The sequence below is a fragment of the Mizuhopecten yessoensis genome, unplaced genomic scaffold (assembly GCF_002113885.1).
Source record: "Mizuhopecten yessoensis strain PY_sf001 unplaced genomic scaffold, ASM211388v2 scaffold10327, whole genome shotgun sequence".
NCBI lineage: Eukaryota > Metazoa > Mollusca > Bivalvia > Pectinida > Pectinidae > Mizuhopecten > Mizuhopecten yessoensis.
This window is the reverse complement of record NW_018408491.1, coordinates 121,248-144,411: the sequence shown is the minus strand read 5'-3', so window position 1 is coordinate 144,411 and position 23,164 is coordinate 121,248. Positions and strand designations below refer to the sequence as shown.

General features: G+C 35.8%; 1 protein-coding gene across 1 annotated transcript; it reads left to right on the top strand.

Moving 5' to 3' along the window:
• Nucleotides 1–2,993: 2,993 nt before the first annotated feature.
• On the top strand, nt 2,994–5,195 carry LOC110460141. Its single transcript, XM_021512878.1, has 2 exons — nt 2,994–3,072; nt 3,527–5,195. Exon 2 carries the CDS (start codon nt 3,540–3,542, stop codon nt 5,100–5,102), a length of 1,563 nt encoding a protein of 520 aa, XP_021368553.1. The 5' UTR covers nt 2,994–3,072; nt 3,527–3,539; the 3' UTR covers nt 5,103–5,195.
• Nucleotides 5,196–23,164: the final 17,969 nt, after the last annotated feature.

The window sequence follows — 23,164 nt, the reverse complement described above, 5'->3', positions numbered from 1 at the left end:
GTGGGCGACAAGATCCCTCTGGGATCTCTTGTTTTATTTAAAAGCCTAATATTGGCAATCATTTTAAAACAAATCAACCATATTGCAATTCACATTATTCAAAAGGGTAAAACTTACGAAATTACGCTAACAGCAACAAAGCAAAACAGTGTCATATATTTCAACCCATACGTCATAACAATGAAGGCAAAACATGCAATGAATCCGTACCATATTAAATATAGCTAATTCATAGTATCACTTGAGAACTATGTGCAAAAAACCGTCATAAAATAATGTTTATCCAAGGCTAAACTATGATGAAGAGTATAAGAAAACCGTAAATGTCGTGATTGTATACATATTAACAACTAGACGAAAACATTGAAAAATTTAACACGCAAACATCTTGCTTGTTTATGGTTAATTAATGATATTCCTTCACTGCTTCCTAAATTTTTAACATAACAAAGCGCATGAATATCCTTTTTTCAACTATAGTATAGGGAGCTTTTCTGTCGTGAAGATCGGTTGACAAGAATCCTGATTACTTTTTATATACATTAATGTTTACCAATGTAGAGTTAATCCCCGGATAATCCAGATAACAATAAATTAATAACTGTTTACCAGTGTAGAAGTGTGCTCCGGATTACGAGTTTGTCAAAAAATAACCGTACCTACTTTTTACCGTTGTTGAGTTTTGGGTTGGATTACTCGATGGTCAATACATAATAAATTAACTGCTATTTACAAGTGAGAGTTGTGCTTCGGATAATCCGGTTGTAAATAAATTAACTTCTGCTTATTAGTGTAGGTTTGTATATTTAGTCCGGTGTAGTGTCACTGTTGTAACGACTTTCTACCTGTGAAAATTTGTCTCTTTGAGTCGGATTATGAAGATGGATGGTCATTTTCAATTCATATTTATTTATTATTTATAAGATTGGGAAAGTTTTCTTCAAGTGCATCTTACTGTGTACTATAATTCACGAGTATATCGGTGTTTGCACGTGCTTCCGTATGTCCGTGAGTTCATGCGTGTTTAATAAGACTTTGAGAGACTTCATTAGATTGTTTAACGAAGCAGCACCTGTACCAGATAAAGGCGTATACACTAACTACAGGTAAGACTAATTATTATATATAAAACACTGTCTGTTTCTTATCAAAATTCCTCTAATGTTTGAAATTCATATAATGTTGGGGTTTTATTCGCTTCCATCTTGTTTCAATATCAGTTTAGACCCATTCGCATTTCAACTTTTTAAAAACCTAGCATCACCGATGAGAGTAGAAGGATGAAGTAGCTGTATGTTGCAGTGTAATTTATTTTTGACCTTATGTATGTATTACCAACCTCCAAAAGCACAATCGCATGTGTGCATCTTACGTTCATTTACCTAGATAGCAGATGGCACACGAGTACTGCTGATGGATATCCCGAGGTATGCCGTGTTACCTTGATAGTCTTAGTTATCTCTTTTGAGTAGTGTCACGGTTCATATATTCGAAATTCATATATATAGGATTAACGCTCGCGTTGGTTCCTCAACATCTAAAAAAAGGGAGGGACATGTTAGGGATACATTATATCTAATCATAAAACAAGGGTATTCTGACAATTGTTTTTATTTCATGGTTGCACATTCAATTTTCGTTGACGGTAAAGTAAACAATGGCGGCTTCATTCTGCAACATTCGACAGGGTCACTTCCAGAGCAGTGTGTCACTGCTTGGACATAACGACAGTCATGAATGAATAAAAGTGTTTTTATTGGTATTCAAATTAATTATAATCCTAAAAGCTATAAAAAGCAATGCAAAATGTTGTTAAGTGTATTTTCTAATTTTATTCATATCGATGCACATTCACTGGAACTGTATTATCCTAGCAACCAAGGCTACCATAGTTACCATTGTATTTGATTTAAACATTTTTTTATTTGTCATTCAACAAATAAAAAATGCGGGTTACCATTGTAGCAACCCGCTTAGACTGTTTTTTCCTTGTACAGCATTTAAACGTTTTATTTTTATTTTTTGTTTGTTTTTATACAAATATAACATGACGAATGACCTTCATTTTGACGACAAATACGGTAGTATGAACGCAGAAGGCAACGAATCTTTTTTGTATACGTTTCAACAGGATTCAATTTCAATTTGTTGTAAAATTTCTATATTTCAAAGCTGTTATACTATTGTGTATCAGTTCAAGACAAGGAAGTTTAGAAATGTTCAAATTCTATGGCAATTCCGTACGGGTATATAAGCCACCGTATGTAAATGAGAACTGTGAAATGTAGTAATATAGTAGTTAAACTTTATATTTGCAAAATATATCTCTTTTTAACTTTTGTTAATCAGTATATATTTTAATAAACTTCCATGTAATGCTACTTCAAACATTACAATTTCTGTTCATCGAACTTGTGACTGACAAGTGATACAGTATAAGATAACTCAAAATATAGTAGTAACTCAAAATATAGTTGAAAGTGAGTTTATGAAAAATAACAGGTATAGAATGTTAAGATTTCGAGGTAAGATTTAATCGCGTTGCACGCTGTTCGTAACCGTCGGTCACTCCTCATTACTACGTCATTAGTTAGTGCTCTATCGATTCTGAAAAAAATATGACTGACAATTATTTAAACACACTGACTAGAAATAAGAAGTAGAAATTGATAATTGCATTGTACATCTTACCACGTGTTCCTAATGAAGTGTTTGTGTTTGTGAATGGGTGTTTAAGGGTGTTTCTGTGTGTATGTGTGTGTGCGTGCCTGTGCGTTTGATGTAATAAACAATCGGTCACAGACGTTTTGACAGTCGTCTGAATAGGTTTGCATATCATCTTATCAATCTTTTAAAATCTCAAACAGCAACAAAAGAAAAAAAATCTTCCGCAATCCTACGTAATTCAATTTTTTTCTCCTAAATTGATCCTCGTTGTTTCGCTGAGTATAAATAGAGACACGCTCTGTATTGTAGCATAAGGCAGGAATGTTTTGAGAGACTTCATCAGATGTGTTTAACGAAGTAACCTCTGTACTAGACTAAGGCGACGGCCGTTAATGCTAACCACAGGTAAGTCTTAATATTCATATATAAACCACTGTATGTACAAGTACCCCTGTCTTATGTAATTCATATAATTATGGAATGTGTCCGTGATACTTGTAACACGTTTATTATAGCAAATTTTCGTTATTAGTACTCAAAACAAGGAAAAATATAGTATACAGATTTAAGTGTCACGGTTATAATTTTTGAGTGTCAATTTCTCACTGATATTGCTTATAGTGTCAATTTTTAAACACATAATTACGATAAGAATATAAATTGGTATATCATATATATATCTTATGGTAGAAATTTCAGAGTTTGAAAAAAAATTTATGTATAAATCGTAACGTATCGTAAACCAGAAAACAATTCAATGTAGAAGAAAATAAACATCCTTATGATTTCACAATGATATTGAGGAACGTAATAGTCGATATTTCAGAAACAAAATATTCCTATCAGATCTTTCTTTTAGATTCTCCTTGACCATGGATTCCTTGTTAGGCAAGCTGTTCGCATCAACATTCATTCTACCGTTCACTGCTGGAAATTACCGTAGACGACAGAATGGATCCTGGTATTATGATTGTACCATTTCGTCCCGCGTTCTGTTTCTGATCGTTCTTGCAACAGTGATAATATTCTCCGCCACCAAATGGATACCAACCCATATGGATCTCCGATTGGGATTTGTCCTGATTCTTCTGTCCTTACTAATGGTTTCTGGGGTGATTGGCAGCTATATTATGGGATGCCTTGTTCGGAAACAAGGCCTCCAATCCGTTGTTGTTGCACGACGAAACTCAAATACAATGAAAGTTCAAGTGATATTTCTGTGGATTTTCGGTCTGACATCAGGATTGTATTGTGCGTTTTTTATCGGGAAGCAAATCGATTGTTCAGTATATACCTCTGGAGGATTTTATTGGGACGTTTTATTTTGTTTCAATATCTTATTGATCTTTTGCCTTTTTTCACAACTTATTTTTATCACTTACTTTTCATCATTCAAACTGAAACAGACAATTTTGGTGAATAACGTTATGCTGATGATGCTAACCGCAATTATATCTGTGACGTTGTACATATACCTGATGAGCGATACAATGTCGTATTTGATTAACATTGACTATGAAGATAATTTAATTTCCTGCTTAAAAACCAATACTACAATGACTTTTCTTAAGGTTAAATTACGGAAATTTGTACATCCAATATACGTGGAGTATAGTCTTCTTTTAGCTGCAATTATTCTTGAGATATGGTCACCCACGGAAACTTATTTCCCTGTAATCGGATCACCGTACACAGAGAGAGGTACCAGGGACTTGACAATACTGCCTGATAATATCACATCAGTTGAGGATCCGATTTCTGAAAATCAAGGAAGAAGGAAGTTGTACCATTTGATAACACTGGCTGTGAGTTTAACAACAGGTATCGGTCTTGTTGTGTGTTACGTCGTCATGGCATTGGACATTGGAAATTTAGAAAGCATTGGATACGTTGCTGAAATATATGAATTTACTCTAAAACTTGTAATGATGATTGTGATACTTGCTGGATTTTTTTGTTTGGTAAATAACTGTACTCCTGACAGTTCATCGAAAGGTTTGAAATCTCGGGAATATGTGTATTTGCTGTCGGCGTTTGGTATGATCATGATGCATATGTTTGAAGGGATAGTAGGCGACGTGTCTTCCGATTATGCAGCAAATATATACATGTCTACAAGCATCCTTAGCGTTTTCCAAGACTATATCCAGGTCGTATTTTTAATGTATGCAAACCGTTTTAAAAAATCTGACCGTCAGTCAAATGTCGCTTTTCTTGAATCAATTTTTATATTTATCATGGCAAGCAACCTCATCCTTTGGTTTAACGATAGTTTTCTCCTTTCTGAATTTTCTAGTACACGGATATTAAAACATAACAAACTACCAAAGGAAATATTTAATTTTATGTATAACGTTTTACTGCCCGTGTCAATATACTTTCGATTCACTTCTTTTATGGAATATTACGCAACATTCGGTAAATATACATCATAGAGAAATAGTTTTAGAAAGCTTGTGTGAAAAGAAATTATGAAATTTAAATGCAAGATTATGACTTGATGAGATATGTAATACAAAAATGATATATCCAAATAGTGCAACTATGTTTCTGGTATGTATATATATATATTTAAGGGACTTCAAGATTGTATTGTAACTAATACATAAATCTGTTTCATGGAAAAAAGAAAGTACAATATTATTGTTGTTATTGTTCTTATTGGAGAGAGGGGGTAGGTTGTCCAGATTTCGATAGGAAATTATACGTTTTACTGTACTGGCACTTGTTGGCTATATTACCGTTAATATCGCAATTGAGACGTGTAGATGTAACTAAGGCGACGTCTTTTTAGCCCTAACTCTGTCAGCTAAAACTGGGACCAGTTGGTTGTACAGCGTTTAACGTCCTATCAACAGATAAGGTCATTGAAGGATCGTACTGTGAACAGTATCATACAGTCTATAAATATTTTGGTAAGGCATTGAAATTAATCTTATTATATATTTTAATATTGTATCCGTATATACGTTTAAACCGTCATTAATACGTAACGTGTTTTATTCATCAATTCGTTCGTGTTTTACAATATTACCATACAGAGACTTAATGCGTATTCATTGGTTGATATACTGCATTACTACCTGCACGTCACTTTTGACCTGTCAAAACATGAAAGCATGATGCAAAGTGACGTCACACGCAAGATGTAGATGCACTATGGCCTCAGTATTGATACAGTGTTTTGATTCAAAGAATGTATGACTTAAATATCCAGTCAAATTTTGAACTTTGTTAGTTTGAAAGTGTTAAAAGCCACTGTATAAACATAATGCGTTTCCAATTGTAATCGTTTGCAAAATTAAAATACGATACGAAAATCAATCGTTTTCAGGTTGTTTAAGTCTGGTAACATCTTTGTATATGCCATTTTCTTACAATTATTACTTTTGGGTCAAATTAATTAGTGTCCATCAGTGATATTAAATGTTCGATAACTATGCAGCTAAGCTTTGTTTTCATAAGTACAAAACCTTATATAATAGTTGTAAACATGATGCTGTGTTAAAGGCCACATTTGCTGCATTGCATGGATTGAGTTTATTTAATTATATGTTATGTAGCGATTTAATTATGCTCATGCAAAATATATCAAGTTTATTTCAATTTGCGGGGATTAAGTTTCTTGCAACGTTGTAGATAGTAAAAACAACCATCTTTTCTATAAAATATACAATTAATTTGATTTGTTTATATTTTGCAAATTTATACAGGCAGAAAATAACTCGAATATAAACCCTCCAAAATTTGATGCGCTATGCCGTTGTGATTTAATCTTATTGAGACATACTATTATATTGATTTTTAACATAATTTATGTTTGAAAATTAAAGACATTTCACGTCATTATCGAAATTGAACCTGTGTATCTTACGTTATTTTCGCTGAAAGGACTCGGAAAATCTTAGTCGGATATTTTAACATAGGACAATTTACGTGAGGTAAACTGGCGTTTAGCATTTCAGTAGTTTACTGTTGATCACAACTATTTTGCAGGTAGTTTTTGTCTTTATTCAGTCTTTATTTAGCTTATACTTTCAAAACTGGAAAACCAAAATAATTAAGTACGTCGTATAAAGTCCTAGTAAACATTAAACATTGCCGGGATCTATAAGTGAAATACCGGAAGTTTACAAGAAAATCCTGTTTGTACACGCGATTCAAGCCATTCGGTGTTATATTGGACATTTGATAGCGAGGAGCCGGGGTGGTGGTGAGCGTGGGTGGGGATGGTAAAAACAGAGGGCCTAATTTAGGAAATCAACAACAAATTGTAACAAGTACTAATTGTAATGGGAGACCATTACAGATGTCCCTCAAACTGCCCCCCATAGTCGCAAAGATGCATCAGAAAAGGATCGCATTGCCATAGCACACCTACAATGTATAAACTTAATTTGAGTGAAATTGAGCAATTTATAAATTGTGACTAATCAGAAGCGTCTGTGTGATTGTTATGTCAACGAAACGTATGTGATTGAATTTGCAGTCCTCTAATACCCCTATATACTAATTTTCATCGAAATCGAACAATATGTTAATTTCGACCATTCAGAAGCCTCCGTGTGATTGCTAAGGCAATGAAACCTATCCGGTTAAATTTGCGATCCCCTTTTCCTCCTATATACCAACTTTTATCAAACTCGAACAATATCTAAATTTCCACCAATCAGAAGCCTTCGTGTGGTTGCTAAGGTAACGAAGTATATGCGGTTGAATTCGCAGTCCTTTAATATCTCAATATACAAATTTTCATCAAAATCGAACAATATCTAAAGTTTGACCAATTAGAAGCCTCCGTGTGGCTGCTATGGAAACGAAACATAAACGGTTGAATTCGCAGTCCCCTTATACCCATATATACCAATTTTCATCAAAATCGAACAATATTTAAACATCCACCAATCAGAAGCCTTCGTGTGGTTGCTATATGGTTGCTTTGGCAAGGAAACATATGCGGTTAATTCGCAGTCTCCTTATATCCCTATATACCAATCTTCATCAAAATCGAACAATGTCGACCAATCAGTCGGATGACCGATCAAAAAACGAAAATAATTTTGCGCACCGCCTGTCATACATGAACACTCATGTAAAGTTTCGTTGAATTACGCCCTACGGTTTTTGAGAAACATGTCGGAAACCTCGTCGGCGGAAGAAAGTGGAAGAAATAAGAATAGTAATAACTAGAATTGCAATTGCGAGCAATAGCGGAAGTCCCCCCTCCCCTGATAAGTACTCAGCCATTATTTATTTTTACAAAAGGAACACCGCAGTTGTGTTCGTAGTGCCATACTACACCTACATACCAAATTTCATCAAACTCGATATTTAAATTTTGACCAATCGGAGGCCAGGAAATGGTAGCCATTTTGTCGAATATATTCATATTTGCCTTTCGTGGAAAAGACAGTTCTTGCAATTAAAGAACTAAGACAGAGGTTATGCATTGTAAAGGGTCGATGTTTTGATTGAAGAAACTTTTGTTTTTGTTTTTGTGACGAGGGTTTTTAAGACTGGTCAAAAGATCATTCAATTGCTTCAAAATCACCCACCATTTACTCCACTTCTGGAGTATAAAGTAGCCCTGATTGTTCTAAGAATGGTAGCAAGAAGTTTTGATAATGGCTTTGTTGCAAGACTAGAAGAGAAAGAGATAAAAAGTTGTTTATAAGGATTCTCGTGAAATTTGGAATCAAATGCATACGAGACAGGTGCGCGACCTTATCATTAATGCGCATGTGAAAAACAATGTAAAACAGAATCGTGATTAGCTAGTAATTCGTCTTTCACAAAAATGGAAATTGTATAGGTAGATTTTTTCTTCGTGATCGAGTGAGCCTATATGCAAGCAAGTAATGTAATAGCATTGGCAGAAAAAGATAAAGTTATTAAATGCTTTGTCCGCAGTCACAACTAGATTCTTACTTAGATCGTTGAGTGTGGTTTTGAAATATGAAACAAGAAATACAGAGCGAGTTTTAGAACAAGAACTTGCTTCAGTTTTGCTTCATCAGCTATACCAGAAGGATATGTATTTCTTGCACAACCATAGAATTCCAAAACAAATTAAAAAAAAAATAAACATCTCATCTTGTTGTCATTTTTGAATAAATGTATTTACACGCCATATATTGCAAAAAGAAAATTTGATTATAGATATTTCACCCTGGTTAAAAAAAGAGCCGCTTCCTGCCGACCTGAGGGGAAATTTCTCTAGTTTATTCTGTAGAGCTTTAGATTAGTAGCCAGATGTCCCGGGTTCGACTCCTGGCGGAGGCATTGCTAAATAATGACTTCTGTTAGAGTTATTTCAATTACATTAGTTTCCGAATTAAACAAACATGAGTAATGTCTTATAACTATATAACATATTATATACCGGGAAACGTTTGCCAGCTCAAATTTTCGCAATAGGCTGGTAAAATCAATATATGTTAAGTATCAACGCTCTCATTTTCATTTATAGTTCTATTAAAATAAACAGTATGCTGTGAATTTTTGTTTGCTGTCAGTATAAAATCGCTTTCATTATAGAGTGTGAAAATAGTGAATGTAAAATACTGCCGAAACCGATCCATCAGAATGATAAAAACTATTGGATAAAATGCGCAATTTTACAATACTTATCTCCTTAAACGAGGAAACTTGTTTGTTAGTTTCATACAACATAATACAAAAACACTTCTGTTTAATCAACTATACTGGCATGTAAATGAAGGTAATTCCCAATACGTTCACGTCTTCAATATTTAATATGCTTTACAATATGTAGAAATCATAAAATGATAACAATAATAAAAAGGTTTTCTACATCTCTGGTAATATATCATAAAGCATTTTTCAGTGAAAAGTTGGTATCATTTAACAAAACAAATTTGGAAAGTCTACGTATTTAAGTATTATACTGACCGAAAGTTGCATAGTATTCTAGGAAGGAAGTATATCTATAAAAGACTGCTATAGGCAGTACATATTCATACAGCAAGTTCCACGGTTCGTGTTGTAGTATTCTTGTATTTTGGAATTCAGTTATACAACAAGAGGCCTAGAGGGCGTGCATCGCTCACCTGAATATGTTTAAAATAATTGGTAAGAAGTAAAGATTTAGCACTCCATGGTAGGGGCTGTAAGTACTTAAGAAATTTCAGAAAAATCCATCCAAGTTCAAGTTCTTTATTACCTGGGGTCTTTTGATCCATCGGTTTCAAAAGTGACATATATTTACAATATCTACAGACAATACAATACAATACAATACATGCAATACATACAAAACAATACCAGCAATGTACAAACAGTATGAAGAGTGTTACAAATTAAGTTAATTGGTTTCTTCTTACATTTGCCGCTTTTATATATTAGGCCAAGTTCTTTTGTGTTATTTACATTAAATAGATTTATCATTTCAAACATACTTGTTTTTTTACATAGTACTTTTTCAAAAATTTAACACGCAAACCCGAATAACATGGACTTTTCAACATAAAATGAAACTCATCTTCAACATCCAGTACTTGAGATATAGCAAGAACAAACTTCAAACAGAGCCCCACCCCTATGCCCATAAGGGGTCATACCCACCAATTATACAAGGACCCAAGGATGCTCCCGACTAGTTAAGATAGAATCCCTTAATCCCGATGGTCGAAAAAGGATTTTAAAGGTTTTACCTCTATTTCTCCTATTGGGCCCCGCCCTTCTGCCCCCTGGGAGACCACATCCACTGCTTATACAAATTGAGTCCCCTAGGCTCAAGGATGAGACTAAATTAGGATAACACCCCTTAATCCCTATGGTAGAAGAAGTTTTACCTCTATTTCCCCTATTTGGCCCCACCCCTCAGGTCCCAAGGGGGGCCACACCCACCCTTTATACAAAATTGGTTCCCCTTTACCCAAGGATGATCCACGACAAATATGGACCAAATCCTTTCATTCCTACAGAAGAAGGATTTTAAGGAATACTTTGCTATGTTTCCCCTATTGGGCCCCGCTACTCAGGCCCTTGGGGGCCAGACCCACGGTTTATACAAAATTGGTTCCCCTTCACCCAAGGATGCTTCAGACTAAATATGGATCAAATCCTTTCATTCCTGCAGAAGAAGAAGGATTTTAAAGAATTTGTTAAATTTCCCCAATAAAGCCCAGCCCCTCAGCCCCCAGGGGGGCCACACCCACCGTTTATACAAAATTGGGTGAGCTAAAAACTGTCGTTTAATCAGAGAACAAAGTTACTTATCATGGTGAATATTAAAACCGATTCAATTAAATCGATGTTCGATCGACGGTCGGATTTCTTACATCGCCTAATGTGCAACAGAAACACAACTTGAAGATAGTCTTAAAATGCTTGTGTAAAGAAGAAGAATGTATGAGGTTTTATTGGAGCTCACGTCACCTCCGATACCTTTGTCGATATTCATCATAAATAAGCCAAACGCTGACAGCAAATACACATATTCCCGAGACTTCAAAGCTTGTGATGAATTATCAGGGGTACAATAATTAACCAAACAAAAGAAACCTGCAATAATTAACCTAACAAAAGAAACCTACCAAGATCGAAAGCATCATCAGAATGTTTAACGTAAATTCATTTATTTGAGCAACATAATGAATAGTGTCAGTGTTTCCTATACCATTGACATGGCAACATAGCAAACAGTAAGTCCAAGGCCTAATAATATGCTCAAAATCTTACCAATTGACATGCCGTTCGTCTGCCTTCATTTTTATAACGATGTTCAATCGCCGGGACAACAGCTAAAAGTGGTGACCGCTCCGAGTCATGCATATCACTGACATGTATTTCAATGTTTGTCGTTTCCTAGTCGGGAAGGTACACTTTCGTTGGCGACCATATTTCGAGCAGGTTCGTACATTACAAAAGATAAAGTTCTGTAAATGTTGGTCTGAGAATTGACCTTGATTTTGATAGTAGAAGAGACATTGTGCTGTTGTTTACTAAGAAGTTATGCTATGGTGATGTAACAGCATGGATAATTTGTAATTAATAGCATAAACATGGTGAAGTTTACCAAATTAGTCGGCTTTAGTTCGTATGGTGAAAAGCATGTTATGACAATCATTTTAAGAATACATATACAACCAAACGGTATTAAATATTAGTAGTATGTTCCAAAATAATCCACCAGATGACTTTATGGAACACTCGATTTGCTTGCACATGTCAAAAGTACAATTAAGCATTGAACTGTTATCAGATGCAGTATACAGTCGATATGAATGCAATTTGGGTTACAGATAAAAAGAATACCCATATGAATACCACGTGAAGTTTCGGGGTAGTTATGTCTCGTCTTGCTGCAACAACGGATCGAAGGCCATGTTTATTTACCAAGTAACCAAGGATACAGAAGCCGATTACTGCGGAGACCATAAGTATCGCCAGAAGAATCAGAACAAATCCCAAACGGATGTGTGTATATCCATTTGCTCGCGGTGAACACTGTCACTATTGAAAGGACGATTAAGAACAGAACACGGGACGAGATTGTACAGTCATAATACCAGGATCCATTTGGTCGTCTACGGTTATTTCCCGCCATCAATGGAAGGATGAACACCGACCGGGATATCTTACCACACCAGGAGTCCATTGAAAACAAGATCTAGAATGGAAAAAAAATAGATTGTCCCCTTTTACCAATTAAATATAATCTATATAATCTATATAAACCAAAGACAAAGCTTATTAGGTTTTTAAGCTTATTAGGTTTTTTATTATTTTATTATTAGTCGCATTACCGTTATACCGTAAGATCTATATTGCACCTCGTTCCATATTCTATCTGGGCTACTGCCTACCCATTTAACGGTCTTTTTACTTGTTTTACTTCAGACCCCTTCATACCTTTCTGTCATTTTATCACTAAACAATTTGTGATGCACTGTTTTTCTGGACAAAGGACGACAGTAAAACGAGGTTTTGATGTAGAGAGCAAAATGTCGATATAACATATAAGATCTGTTGTGAAAAGTGTAAATTTCTGTGCGATTACAGCCCAATTATAATACAACATATCACGGAAAAAATGTGTGCACTTGTTATTAATATGAACTATTCTGTTAATTGGACGAACATGCACGTCTTCATTTTTTCTATAAAATATTAGAGATCTAAAAACATTTCTATCAGTCCTTGTAATTGAATTTCCATAATAAACACATGCGTAAAAATGCTCCGCCAAGTGAAAGTATAGCGTATTCATATATTTTAAGTCTAAAAGATATTACTTAACCTGAAACAAAGTAACGGGATAAGATGGATCGCCAACATTTAATAACAATATTCGAACGTTTCGTATCTTGTGAAGTAGTGAATAGGACTGTATCGTAGCATTAGAACTTGAAAAGGAAAAAATGGGTTACATAATTATTTAAATTGCTGAATTATTTAACTGAAAGTCAAAAACGCAAAAGAAGAAAACACAAACGTCCAGACCTTCGCTCATAAAAAAACCCATTACACTCGTTAACGGGAAGTTGATACCAGAGATGAACCTCTAAATACAAGTAGATGTGACTACAATCACTTAAATGTCATAAAATAAACTTAAGTTATCTGTGTCTTGATATTGATTCAAAAAATAAAGCTTATTTGGACAGTGTTGCAAATCAAGGTTCTTATTTCGTAAGTACTTGATAAGCATTTTTTTTATTCATTTCACATCTATATATATTGCTTAACCCACATATTAAACTTGTGAAACTTCTGCCACCTAAATATCCAACCAGCAGGCCCTGAGGCATTCACCTTCCTATCAAATCTTCTGCCCAAAAGGGAAAAACCCACAATCTATTTTTAATTTGGTTTCGTGGTCTCTATAGTGAAGCAGGTGCATCAAATCCTTTAATTGTTTGGATTTGGAAAATTAAAGGATAAGTGGTTAATTTCAAAATTGATAACGAGTATATGATAAACCTTGCCACTACTCAAAACAGATAAATGTGGCCACCGATATCTACCAGCAATGTCTACGTCTACTACATCGTATATTGAGAGATGAACGTAAGATACACGTGTGATCGCACCTATACAAGTTTGCTTTAGATACAGTATGCAAAACAATGAAATTACCCTGCCCAATACATGTACAGCTGTTTCGTTTAAGGATTCATCGGCGATGCTGGGGGCCAAACTGTCAGAAATCAAAATTGGTCTAACTACTTATTTTAGATATACAAACATTAACGTATGAAATAATATCAAATACGATGCTTTTAACAAGTAAATGTTTTACCATTCAACATGTGGACAATGTTTTAATATATGTTTGTGTAGTCTTACCTGTAGAAAGTGAATACGCCTTAGTTTGTTACAAGTGTTTCCCCTTAGGTTTAGCTACAAATAAATCTACATAACCGCTGTAATCCGTGATACTACAATAGAAAATGTAAACTCAATATATAAGCAGTTAAGAAGTTAAAAAAGGAAACAAAACTTAAAGGAAGCAGTCTATCTTTTATTATATAATTTATTGGTAACGAAATACTTGCGATCCGGTCACCCAGAAGTTTTTCCTGAAATAACGACAATATTGAAATGTCAGTGAGTTAAGCTATATTTTACTTGGAGTTGTAGCCCTTGAATTCTTAACCATGTTGCAGGAGATTCGAAAAATCGGGTATATTAATTATTAAATTGTCTACCAGGTGTTGGTTTTTATTTGTTTAATTGATTATCGTAAGTTTGATTACAAAATATAAACAACCATCATCTATTACTCTTTTGATGCGAAACGCTATCAATTACTTTGTACCGTTTCATGTAAAATTAAGCTTTAACGTAATATTTCTTTGTGTTAAATATCTTCTCCTCCGGAATGTTTTTATTGTAATTAATTTAAGGGTAAGTCTAAAATAAGGAATTCTCCCTTCAGATCAATATAATGTCTATCACTTTGTTTTACATTTACTGTCAGATAAAATCACTCGGCAAAAACACGATTCGATTAATATTAAAACTAAATTGCTGTACTCTATATTCGTGCCATCACTTCGAATGTCCGAGTATAATATTCTTTCCTAGGTGACAAGCAATCAATGGTAAAATCCAATACGACACTGGATCCTTACAAAAGTGCATTAGTAGCGTACGAATTATTCAAAAATTGGTACATTGGACAAAGAAGTAATTCAAACAGTGGAAACAAATGTTGTCAAATAATCAGAGCGATCCGCTTTAACATCAAAACCTTGGAAAACGGAACAGTACATAACATTAGACCAATACAAATATTATAGAATATAGTATAACTAATATACAAAAACAATAGTTCCCTCTACTTACAGGCTGTGCGACGTGAAGGCAGATTTTAATTTGATTGCATCGTTGACAAATAGTTAATGTGTGCAATAAATAGTAAAGGGATTAAAAAAATCCTGAAGCGTAAAGAAATATGCTGAACTTAAAAAGGGAATAACCCTTAATCTCTTGTAAGAAATAATAATGATGATTCGCTCAGCGTTGATAAATCCGAATGAGAGTATATTTACTGAAAAATTATTTTAACAGTTTATTGTGAGTCGATTAATTAGGTATATTGAAATTACCTGATTGTCGGTATCCACACGGAGCAATGCAGGACAGGATCCGTAGGAATTCGGTACTGCTCGGTGTTTCGGGTATATCTTACTATTGGCCCGACCGTGTTCCAAGGGACAGCCTCGAGAACTTTCGGTTTAAAAAGTTTAAAAAATACCTTCACAACATAGTATTTACATAAAAATAATAATTGTATTCTTTAGATAGAAGAAACACACAGAGCAACCGAGCTGCAGCAGCACAGAATATACACAAACGAACGTTTGGTTTATATATATATATATGTATATAATAAAAAGTGATTAAATGTCCATGTGAAGGAAGTAAATATAGAAGAAATAAAATTAACGACCGACTAAAAAACTAGCTGCTTTCACCCTTCACAGGGCTCTTCAGGTTTATTCAAAAGAGAACAACGTCGTGACGTCACAATTACATGTCATCACACTACAAAAGTAACGTGACGTCACGAAGTACACAAGATTGGTGGACAATTTGGCGTAAAATTTTATTGTGGCCTGTTGAGACTCGGTTTTAATATTTTTATTAGTTGGTCTTCTTTCGTTTCTCTTAAAATAGTGTCTGAGGAAAATAGTTGATACAAAGGCAATTTTATTTTTTCTATATATGTATATATATATATATATATATATATTAACGAGTTTAGTAAAGTTATTTGCAGCTGTATGTAAACATATCAGTTCATATTGATGTGGAGTTGCAGACCTTTCCCACATCACATTTATTTATCACTTCAATATTCTACTTACTAGCATTTGCCATCTTCACAAACCTGCAATTGATTAAAAGGAAAATTCATATCAGCTTATAACATGTATATTGGGCATATCTAGAAAATCCAGCAGAATTGGTGGATGGGGAGTGCATTATTGTAACAGAATCACAAATCATTTGCCCAAAAACTTTAACTGTCACACCCAAAACCATTTTACCTCCAAAAGTTTTACATTGCCCCAGTTTATGGTTCATTTGGCCCAAAGTTTGACAACCTTATCAACCCAAAATTCCTTCTTCAACCCACATATCTCTGGTATTTGTCATGCAGTACCCATATACCTTTGGTGCTAGTCTTGTTGTACCCATTTACCTCTGGTGCTAGTCTTGCAGTACACATATACATCTGGTGCTAGTCTTGTAGCACCATATCCGTGTCGTGCTTGTCGTGTAGTACCCATATACCTGTGGTGCTAGTCTTGTAGTACAAATATATCTCTGGTGCTGGTCTTGTAGTACCCATATACCTCTGGTGCTGGTCATGTAGTACCCATATACCTCTGGTGCTAGTCTTGTTGTACCCATATATCTCTGGTGCTAGTCTTGTAGTACCCATATACCTCTGGTGCTGGTCTTGTAGTACCCATATACCTCTGGTGCTAGTCTCATTGTACCCATATACCTGTGGTGCTAGTCTTGTAGCACCCATTTATCTCGGGTGCTAGTCTAATTGTACCCATATACCTGTGGTGCTAGTGTTGTAGTACCCATATATCTCTGGTGCTAGTCTTGTAGTACCAATATATCTCTGGTGCTTGTCTTGTAGTACCAATATATCTCTGGTGCTAGACTTGTAGTACCCATATACCTGTGGTGCTAGTCTTGTTGTACCCATAAATCTCTGCTACTAATCTTGTAGTACCAATATATATCTGGTGCTAGTCTTGTAGTTCCAATATACCTGTGGTGCTAGTCTTGTAGTACCAATATATCTCTGGTGTTAGTCTTGTAGTACCCATATACTTCTGGTGCTAGTCATGTAGTACCCATATATCTCTGATGCTAGTCTTGTAGTACAAATATATATCTGGTGCTAGTCTTGTAGTACCAATATACCTCTGATGCTAGTCTTGCAGGACCCAAACGTGAAACGCTCTCTCAAAAAGCCACCTATTTCAAAACCTAGTGAGAACATTGTATGGAATGGGACATTCAGCCTAGAAGTTGTCTCATCTTTTGAAATTAGCAGCACTTATCACCTTAAGCTCATAGCTTGCCTATTTCACTCGAATATTTAACGGATAGGAAAATGTATCCTCAAGACTCAATTGGCATATATTTTTCACATTAATCTTGAAACATTTAAGCATGTTATTTTCTGACATAATAAGTGCTTTAATTAAGCATTGATGAGTTATCACTTGCAAGGGGCGAAGAGATTGAATTAAAAAAGTTGAGATATGCCAATTGAGTTTCTGCCCTTCTCATAAATATACAATAAGCATTTTTGCCCAGGCTTCATCAGTTGAGAAGCAAAAATACTGCACTTACCCTTAACAAATTAAAACACCAGCATGACTGTCAACTGTTTAAAATTTAGCACAGAAAGTAAAAAAAATCTGCCAACTATTTTAATGAAGTCATTGGTCTTAATGCTTCAATTTCGACTACGTTAGCCTAGATATGTATTTATTGAATAGCCAATGCAATATACTCGAAAGTTCAATATATGTAAGTTCTGATTTTTTATTAAGATCTAGATGTTTGCATGTGACTTATCAGGGAGTTGAAATTTAGGTGACTACAGTCTACACTATCTTATGGGGCTTGTTGAACCTTAACAACTTTTCAAACAAAAGCCTTCTGAACCGACTGTCAATACAGGGAATTATCCCTAATTCCGATATATTGATGCGAGTGTGGCAGGGTTCGATTGTACATAGGATTGAGGTTGCCTTCTAGCTTCGAGCTAGAGGGAATTTCCCTTTAGCTCAGTGGTAGTCTGGTTGAGCGTCTAACTAGGAACCTGGAGATTGAGGGTCTCTGGTGGAAGCACACTATTATCTTTCATGTTACACGAACATTGGACCGCCTGGACAACACAGTCCGAGTCGGGGCAAAGGGACACAGTTCAATTTATCAATTTATATCGGAGGCCTCCTTGTTTACCATACATAAAAACAACTGTGCCCCTGTGGTGGGCTGCAAGGAATAGAGGCATTTAAAGCACTAATTCCTACCAACTGTGATTAACCACAGGAGTTCGTTACAAATGTCTGAAATACACATATGCTATACTGATTTATGAGGTATATTAGATGGTCGAAATGGCCTATCCGACCATGGTCTCATAAAGCGAAAACGAGGTTCGATTCCGGAATTTTTGTATCCATTCCCGATTCCGTTTAATATATATGTGTCTACAAACGTCTTCCGCCACATTCGTCCCGCACTATTTGAATTTCAACATACACGTCAATGTATTGTATCAAATTGATTAATTGTATAACTAGTTTGAGTTACAGAATATCATGACTGTGAAAAGAGAGGATCGATTCCGGATTTGACGTAGAAACTATTTGCATAGAGAAGAACATTAACAGCGTAAATATATTTATATTTCCTTTCATTTTGGCGATAACAGTTACAGTAGGTCTCTTTTTCTTACATGAAACCATGGATCTGTGTTGTTTGTAGGGTCATGGTCACATATGTTTGTTGTTTGACATGAGACCATATGTGTCTGTGTTGTTTGTAGGGCCGTGGTCTCATCTGTTTGTTTGTTGACATGAGACCATGTTGTCTGTGTTAACGTTGTTTATAGGGCCGTGGTCTCATCTGGGTGGTTTTTTGACATGAAAACATGTTGTCTATGATGTTCGTAGGGCTATAGTCTCATATGGGGTTTTTTTTATACATGAGACCATGTGTCTGTGTTGTTTGTAGGGTCGTGGTCTCACCTGTAAGGCTGTTTGTTATTTGACATGAAACCAGGTGTCTGTGTTGTTCGTAGGGCCGTGGTCTCATGTTTGGTTTTTGACATAAGACCATAGGTCTATGTTGTTCGTAGGGTCGTGGTCTCACCTGTTGGTCTTTTGACATGAGCCCATGTGTCTGTGTTGTTCGTAGGGCCGTGGTCTCATCTGTTTGTTTTTTGACATGAGACCATGTGTCTGTGTTGTTTGTAGGGATGTGGTCTCACCTGTTTGTTTTTTGACATGAGACCATAGGTCTATGTTGTTCGTAGGGTCGTGGTCTCATCTGTTTGTTTTTTGACATGAGACCACGTGTCGGTGTTGTTCGTACGGCCATGGTCTCATCTGTTTGTTTTTTGACATGAGACCACGTGTCTGTGTTGTTCATTTTTTGACATGAGACCATGTGTCTGTGTTGTTTGTAGGGTCGTGGTCTCACCTGTTTGTTTTGTGACATGAGACCATGTGTCTGTGTTGTTTATTTTGTGACATGAGACCATGTGTCTGTGTTGTTCGTTTTGTGACATGAGACAATGTGTCTTTGTTGTTTGTAGGGTCGTGGTCTCACCTGTTTATTTTGTGACATGAAACCATGTGTCAGTGTTGTTTGTTGGGTCGTGGTCTCATTTGTTTATTTTGTGACATGAGACCATGTGTCTGTGTTGTTTGTAGGGTTGTGGTCTCATCTGTTTGTTTTTTGACATGAGACCATGTGTCTGTGTTGTTTGTTTTTTGACATGAGACCATGTGTCGGTGTTGTTCGTAGGGTCGTGGTCTCACCTGTTTATTTTGTGACATGAGACCATGTGTCTGTGTTGTTTGTTTTGTAACATGAGACCATGTGTCTGTGTTGTTTGTAGGGTCGTGGTCTCACCTGTTTATTTTGTGACATGAGACCATGTGTCTGTGTTGTTCGTAGGGTCGTGGTCTCATCTATTTGTTTTTTGACATGAGACCATGTGTCTGTGTTGTTTGTAGGGTTGTGTCCTCATCTGTTTGTTTTTTGACATGAGACCATGTGTCTGTGTTGTTTGTTGTGTCGTGGTCTCACCTGTTTATTTTGTGACATGAGACCATGTGTCTGTGTTTTTTGTAGGGTTGTGGTCTCATCTATTTGTTTTTTGACATGAGACCATGGGTCTGTGTTGTTCGTAGGGCCGTGGTCTCATCTGGTTTTTTTTTTACATGAGGCCATGTGTCTGTGTTGTTTGTAGGGCCGTTGTCTCACAATAGGTTTCGGGGCATATTACATTGATTTGCTGTCAGATGGCCAGACTTCTTATTAAAAAAGATACATGCTGCTTCGGAAAAATCAGTTTCCATGGCATTCATGGAGTTGTATCCAATTGTTGCAGCAGTGGTTTTGTGGGGTGTGAGTTGGGGTTCTAACGAAAAAGATCCTTTTCCATTGTGACAACATCGCCACTGTTAACATTGTGAATAAGGGAAGATCAAAATCGTTACATATTATGAAACTTATGAGAATGTGACGTGGTTTGCAGCGAATCATTATTTCACCTTCCATGCAGAACATGTTCCGGGAATTCAAAACAATATTGCTGACAGTCTATCTCGTTTACAGATGCATCGTTTCCGGCAGTTAGCACCCAGAGCAGCATTGAAGCCAAGCAAGTGTCCTCCTCCCTCAGAGTTAATGTGGAACTAACCGAAACAGTAGCCAAGATATGGACCAGGACTGTGGGGGAACGCACTAAGAAAGGATATTCTACAGGGTATCAAACATTTTGTAGATTCCTTGTGATGTATCGTATAACATGGATCACTACCAACCTACCACCTATATCTGAGGATATTTTAATCTTCTTTGTGGCATATTGTGTCCATTCTCTCAGTCTTCAATTGTCCACCATCAAACTGTATCTATGTGGTATAAGATATCATTTCCTTACTCATGGGGGTACAAACCCTCTCGAGAATAAGGAAGGGAACAGTTTTCCTCGACTCAATTTGTTGCTCAATGGGGTAAAGAAAAGTCAAAAACTTGGAACAAGAGAACGTTTACCTATCACATTCAAGATTTTGCAACAATTGAACGAGGCACTTGCTGATGTACAGTACAACCATCACGATAAACTGATGTATCATGCAGTGTGTTGTGTAGCATTTTATGGATTTCCGAGGTGTGGAGAGTTCACCATTAACCAAAACATCTTTGATCCTAGTAGGTGATATACAAATCCAGTCAGATGAACTACTCAAGCTGTGTCTTAAATCTTCCAAAACGGATCCCGGTAGGAAAGGTGTACACATTCTTATTTTTGCCAATGGGTCATTAGTGTGCCCACATCAAGCTATGTGCAAATATCTTGCTATCAGAAAAAAACATGTATCATGTGACCCCTACATCACCCCTATTCGTAACCAGGGAGGGCACAGCGTTATCAAGGAATGTTTTTATTCAATTCTTGAAAACTAACTTAGAGAAAATTGGACTCAATACTTCCCTACACAGCGGACATTCCTTTCGTATTGGGTCTGCAACCGCTGCAGCTGGAGCTCAAGTGGAAGACCACCTTATCAAAACAGTAGGTAGGTGGTCTTCAGACTGTTACCAAAGATACATAATTAAGGACATCTCATAACACAATCAAGGAGGCCCAGATTAGCATGACAAATACATGAACTATGACTATTTGTTATAACGCCAATTTTGTGTAATTACTGTATAACATACATGGACGCATGTGGACATTGGATTTATAGTATATATAGGGTCACCTTAACCGTGGAACGACTTACATGTATATGTACATGTATGCATAAACGGTGACTTGGACACCAAGTGTGTGTATACCCAATACAATTAGAACTGTGGACATGGATATATTTATAACCAAGTCATTCTAGATTTGTGGAAGATATATATAAGGAGATGTACGAATTGTGACTTATATGTAACATAAGTGGATATATATTTCGTATACACATCTGGACATTGGATAAATATATGGTCATCTTGTGGAAGTTCTAAAATATGCATTACCATGTGTTTAACATATATACACAGTTACTATATAAGATAGTATTACAACTTATGACATAATAGTAAATGCAACAAGAGATACCATATACTATATATTTTTTACAAGAAACGTTTATATATATACAACTTAGGGGCTTTTCAGCTGCACACATATCGCAATATGAGAGGTATACAGCTTCAATTTGGGAGGTATACAACACATATGTTGTTGTATTCAGCCCCCATGTTATCATACAGCTATACCTACATAATAAGGTGCCTATAAGTTATAATTAGGTATCCTATAGATCCAGGAATTTCCAACAATGATGAATCCTCTCATAGGATTGGTACAACATGGGCTAACAGGGCTCATGGTCTGATCCAGGATTTAGGAAATATATATCCTCTCATGGGATCTATATCCAGAAAAATTAGATATAGATATCATGCGCATACGGACCCAGGAATTTCCTGATCAGATATCCTCTCATGGGATCCAGGTGTATGAGCTACTCATCATGTCTGGATCCAGGATTGTCAGAAATATCCTCTCATTGGGGTCCGTTTTTTGATAATGGGAAATCTCATCCAGCCGTTGGGACCAGGGGCGACCGTTTCGCTCCTGGGGGGATATATTGGCAGTAATCCTGGGACAAGGGGGGAAAGTTCGCTCCTGGTAGGATAACGTCAGTAATCCGTGAGATTTCCATAGCTTATATATGTGTAGTATGATATAGCCCCCAAGGCCAAACCTTAATTAATGTAGATCATGAAATGTATATATTTGTGTATTGTTTATTTCTTCTGTTATAGGTATAAACATGTGTATGCTGATTTATAATACATAAACAACAATGTTGGTCATGATAACATTGCATACCTATACAGTTAATAAATAGCATTTATTAAACTGTATCATATTGTTCTGGTTGTTTATAAATTTATTTTTTTGACATGAGACCATGTGTCTGTGTTGTTTGTTTTTTGACATGAGACCATACGTCTATGTTGTTCGTAGGGTCGTGGTCTCACCTGTTTATTTTTTAACATGCATGAGACCATGTGTCTGTGTTGTTTATAGGGTTGTGGTCTCATCTGGTAATATTTTGAAATGAGACCATGTGACTGTTGTTTGTAGGGAAGTGGTCTCATTTGTTTGTTTTTTGACATGGGACCATGTGTCTGTGTTGTTTGTTGTTTGACATGGGACCATGTGTCTGTGTTTTTTGTT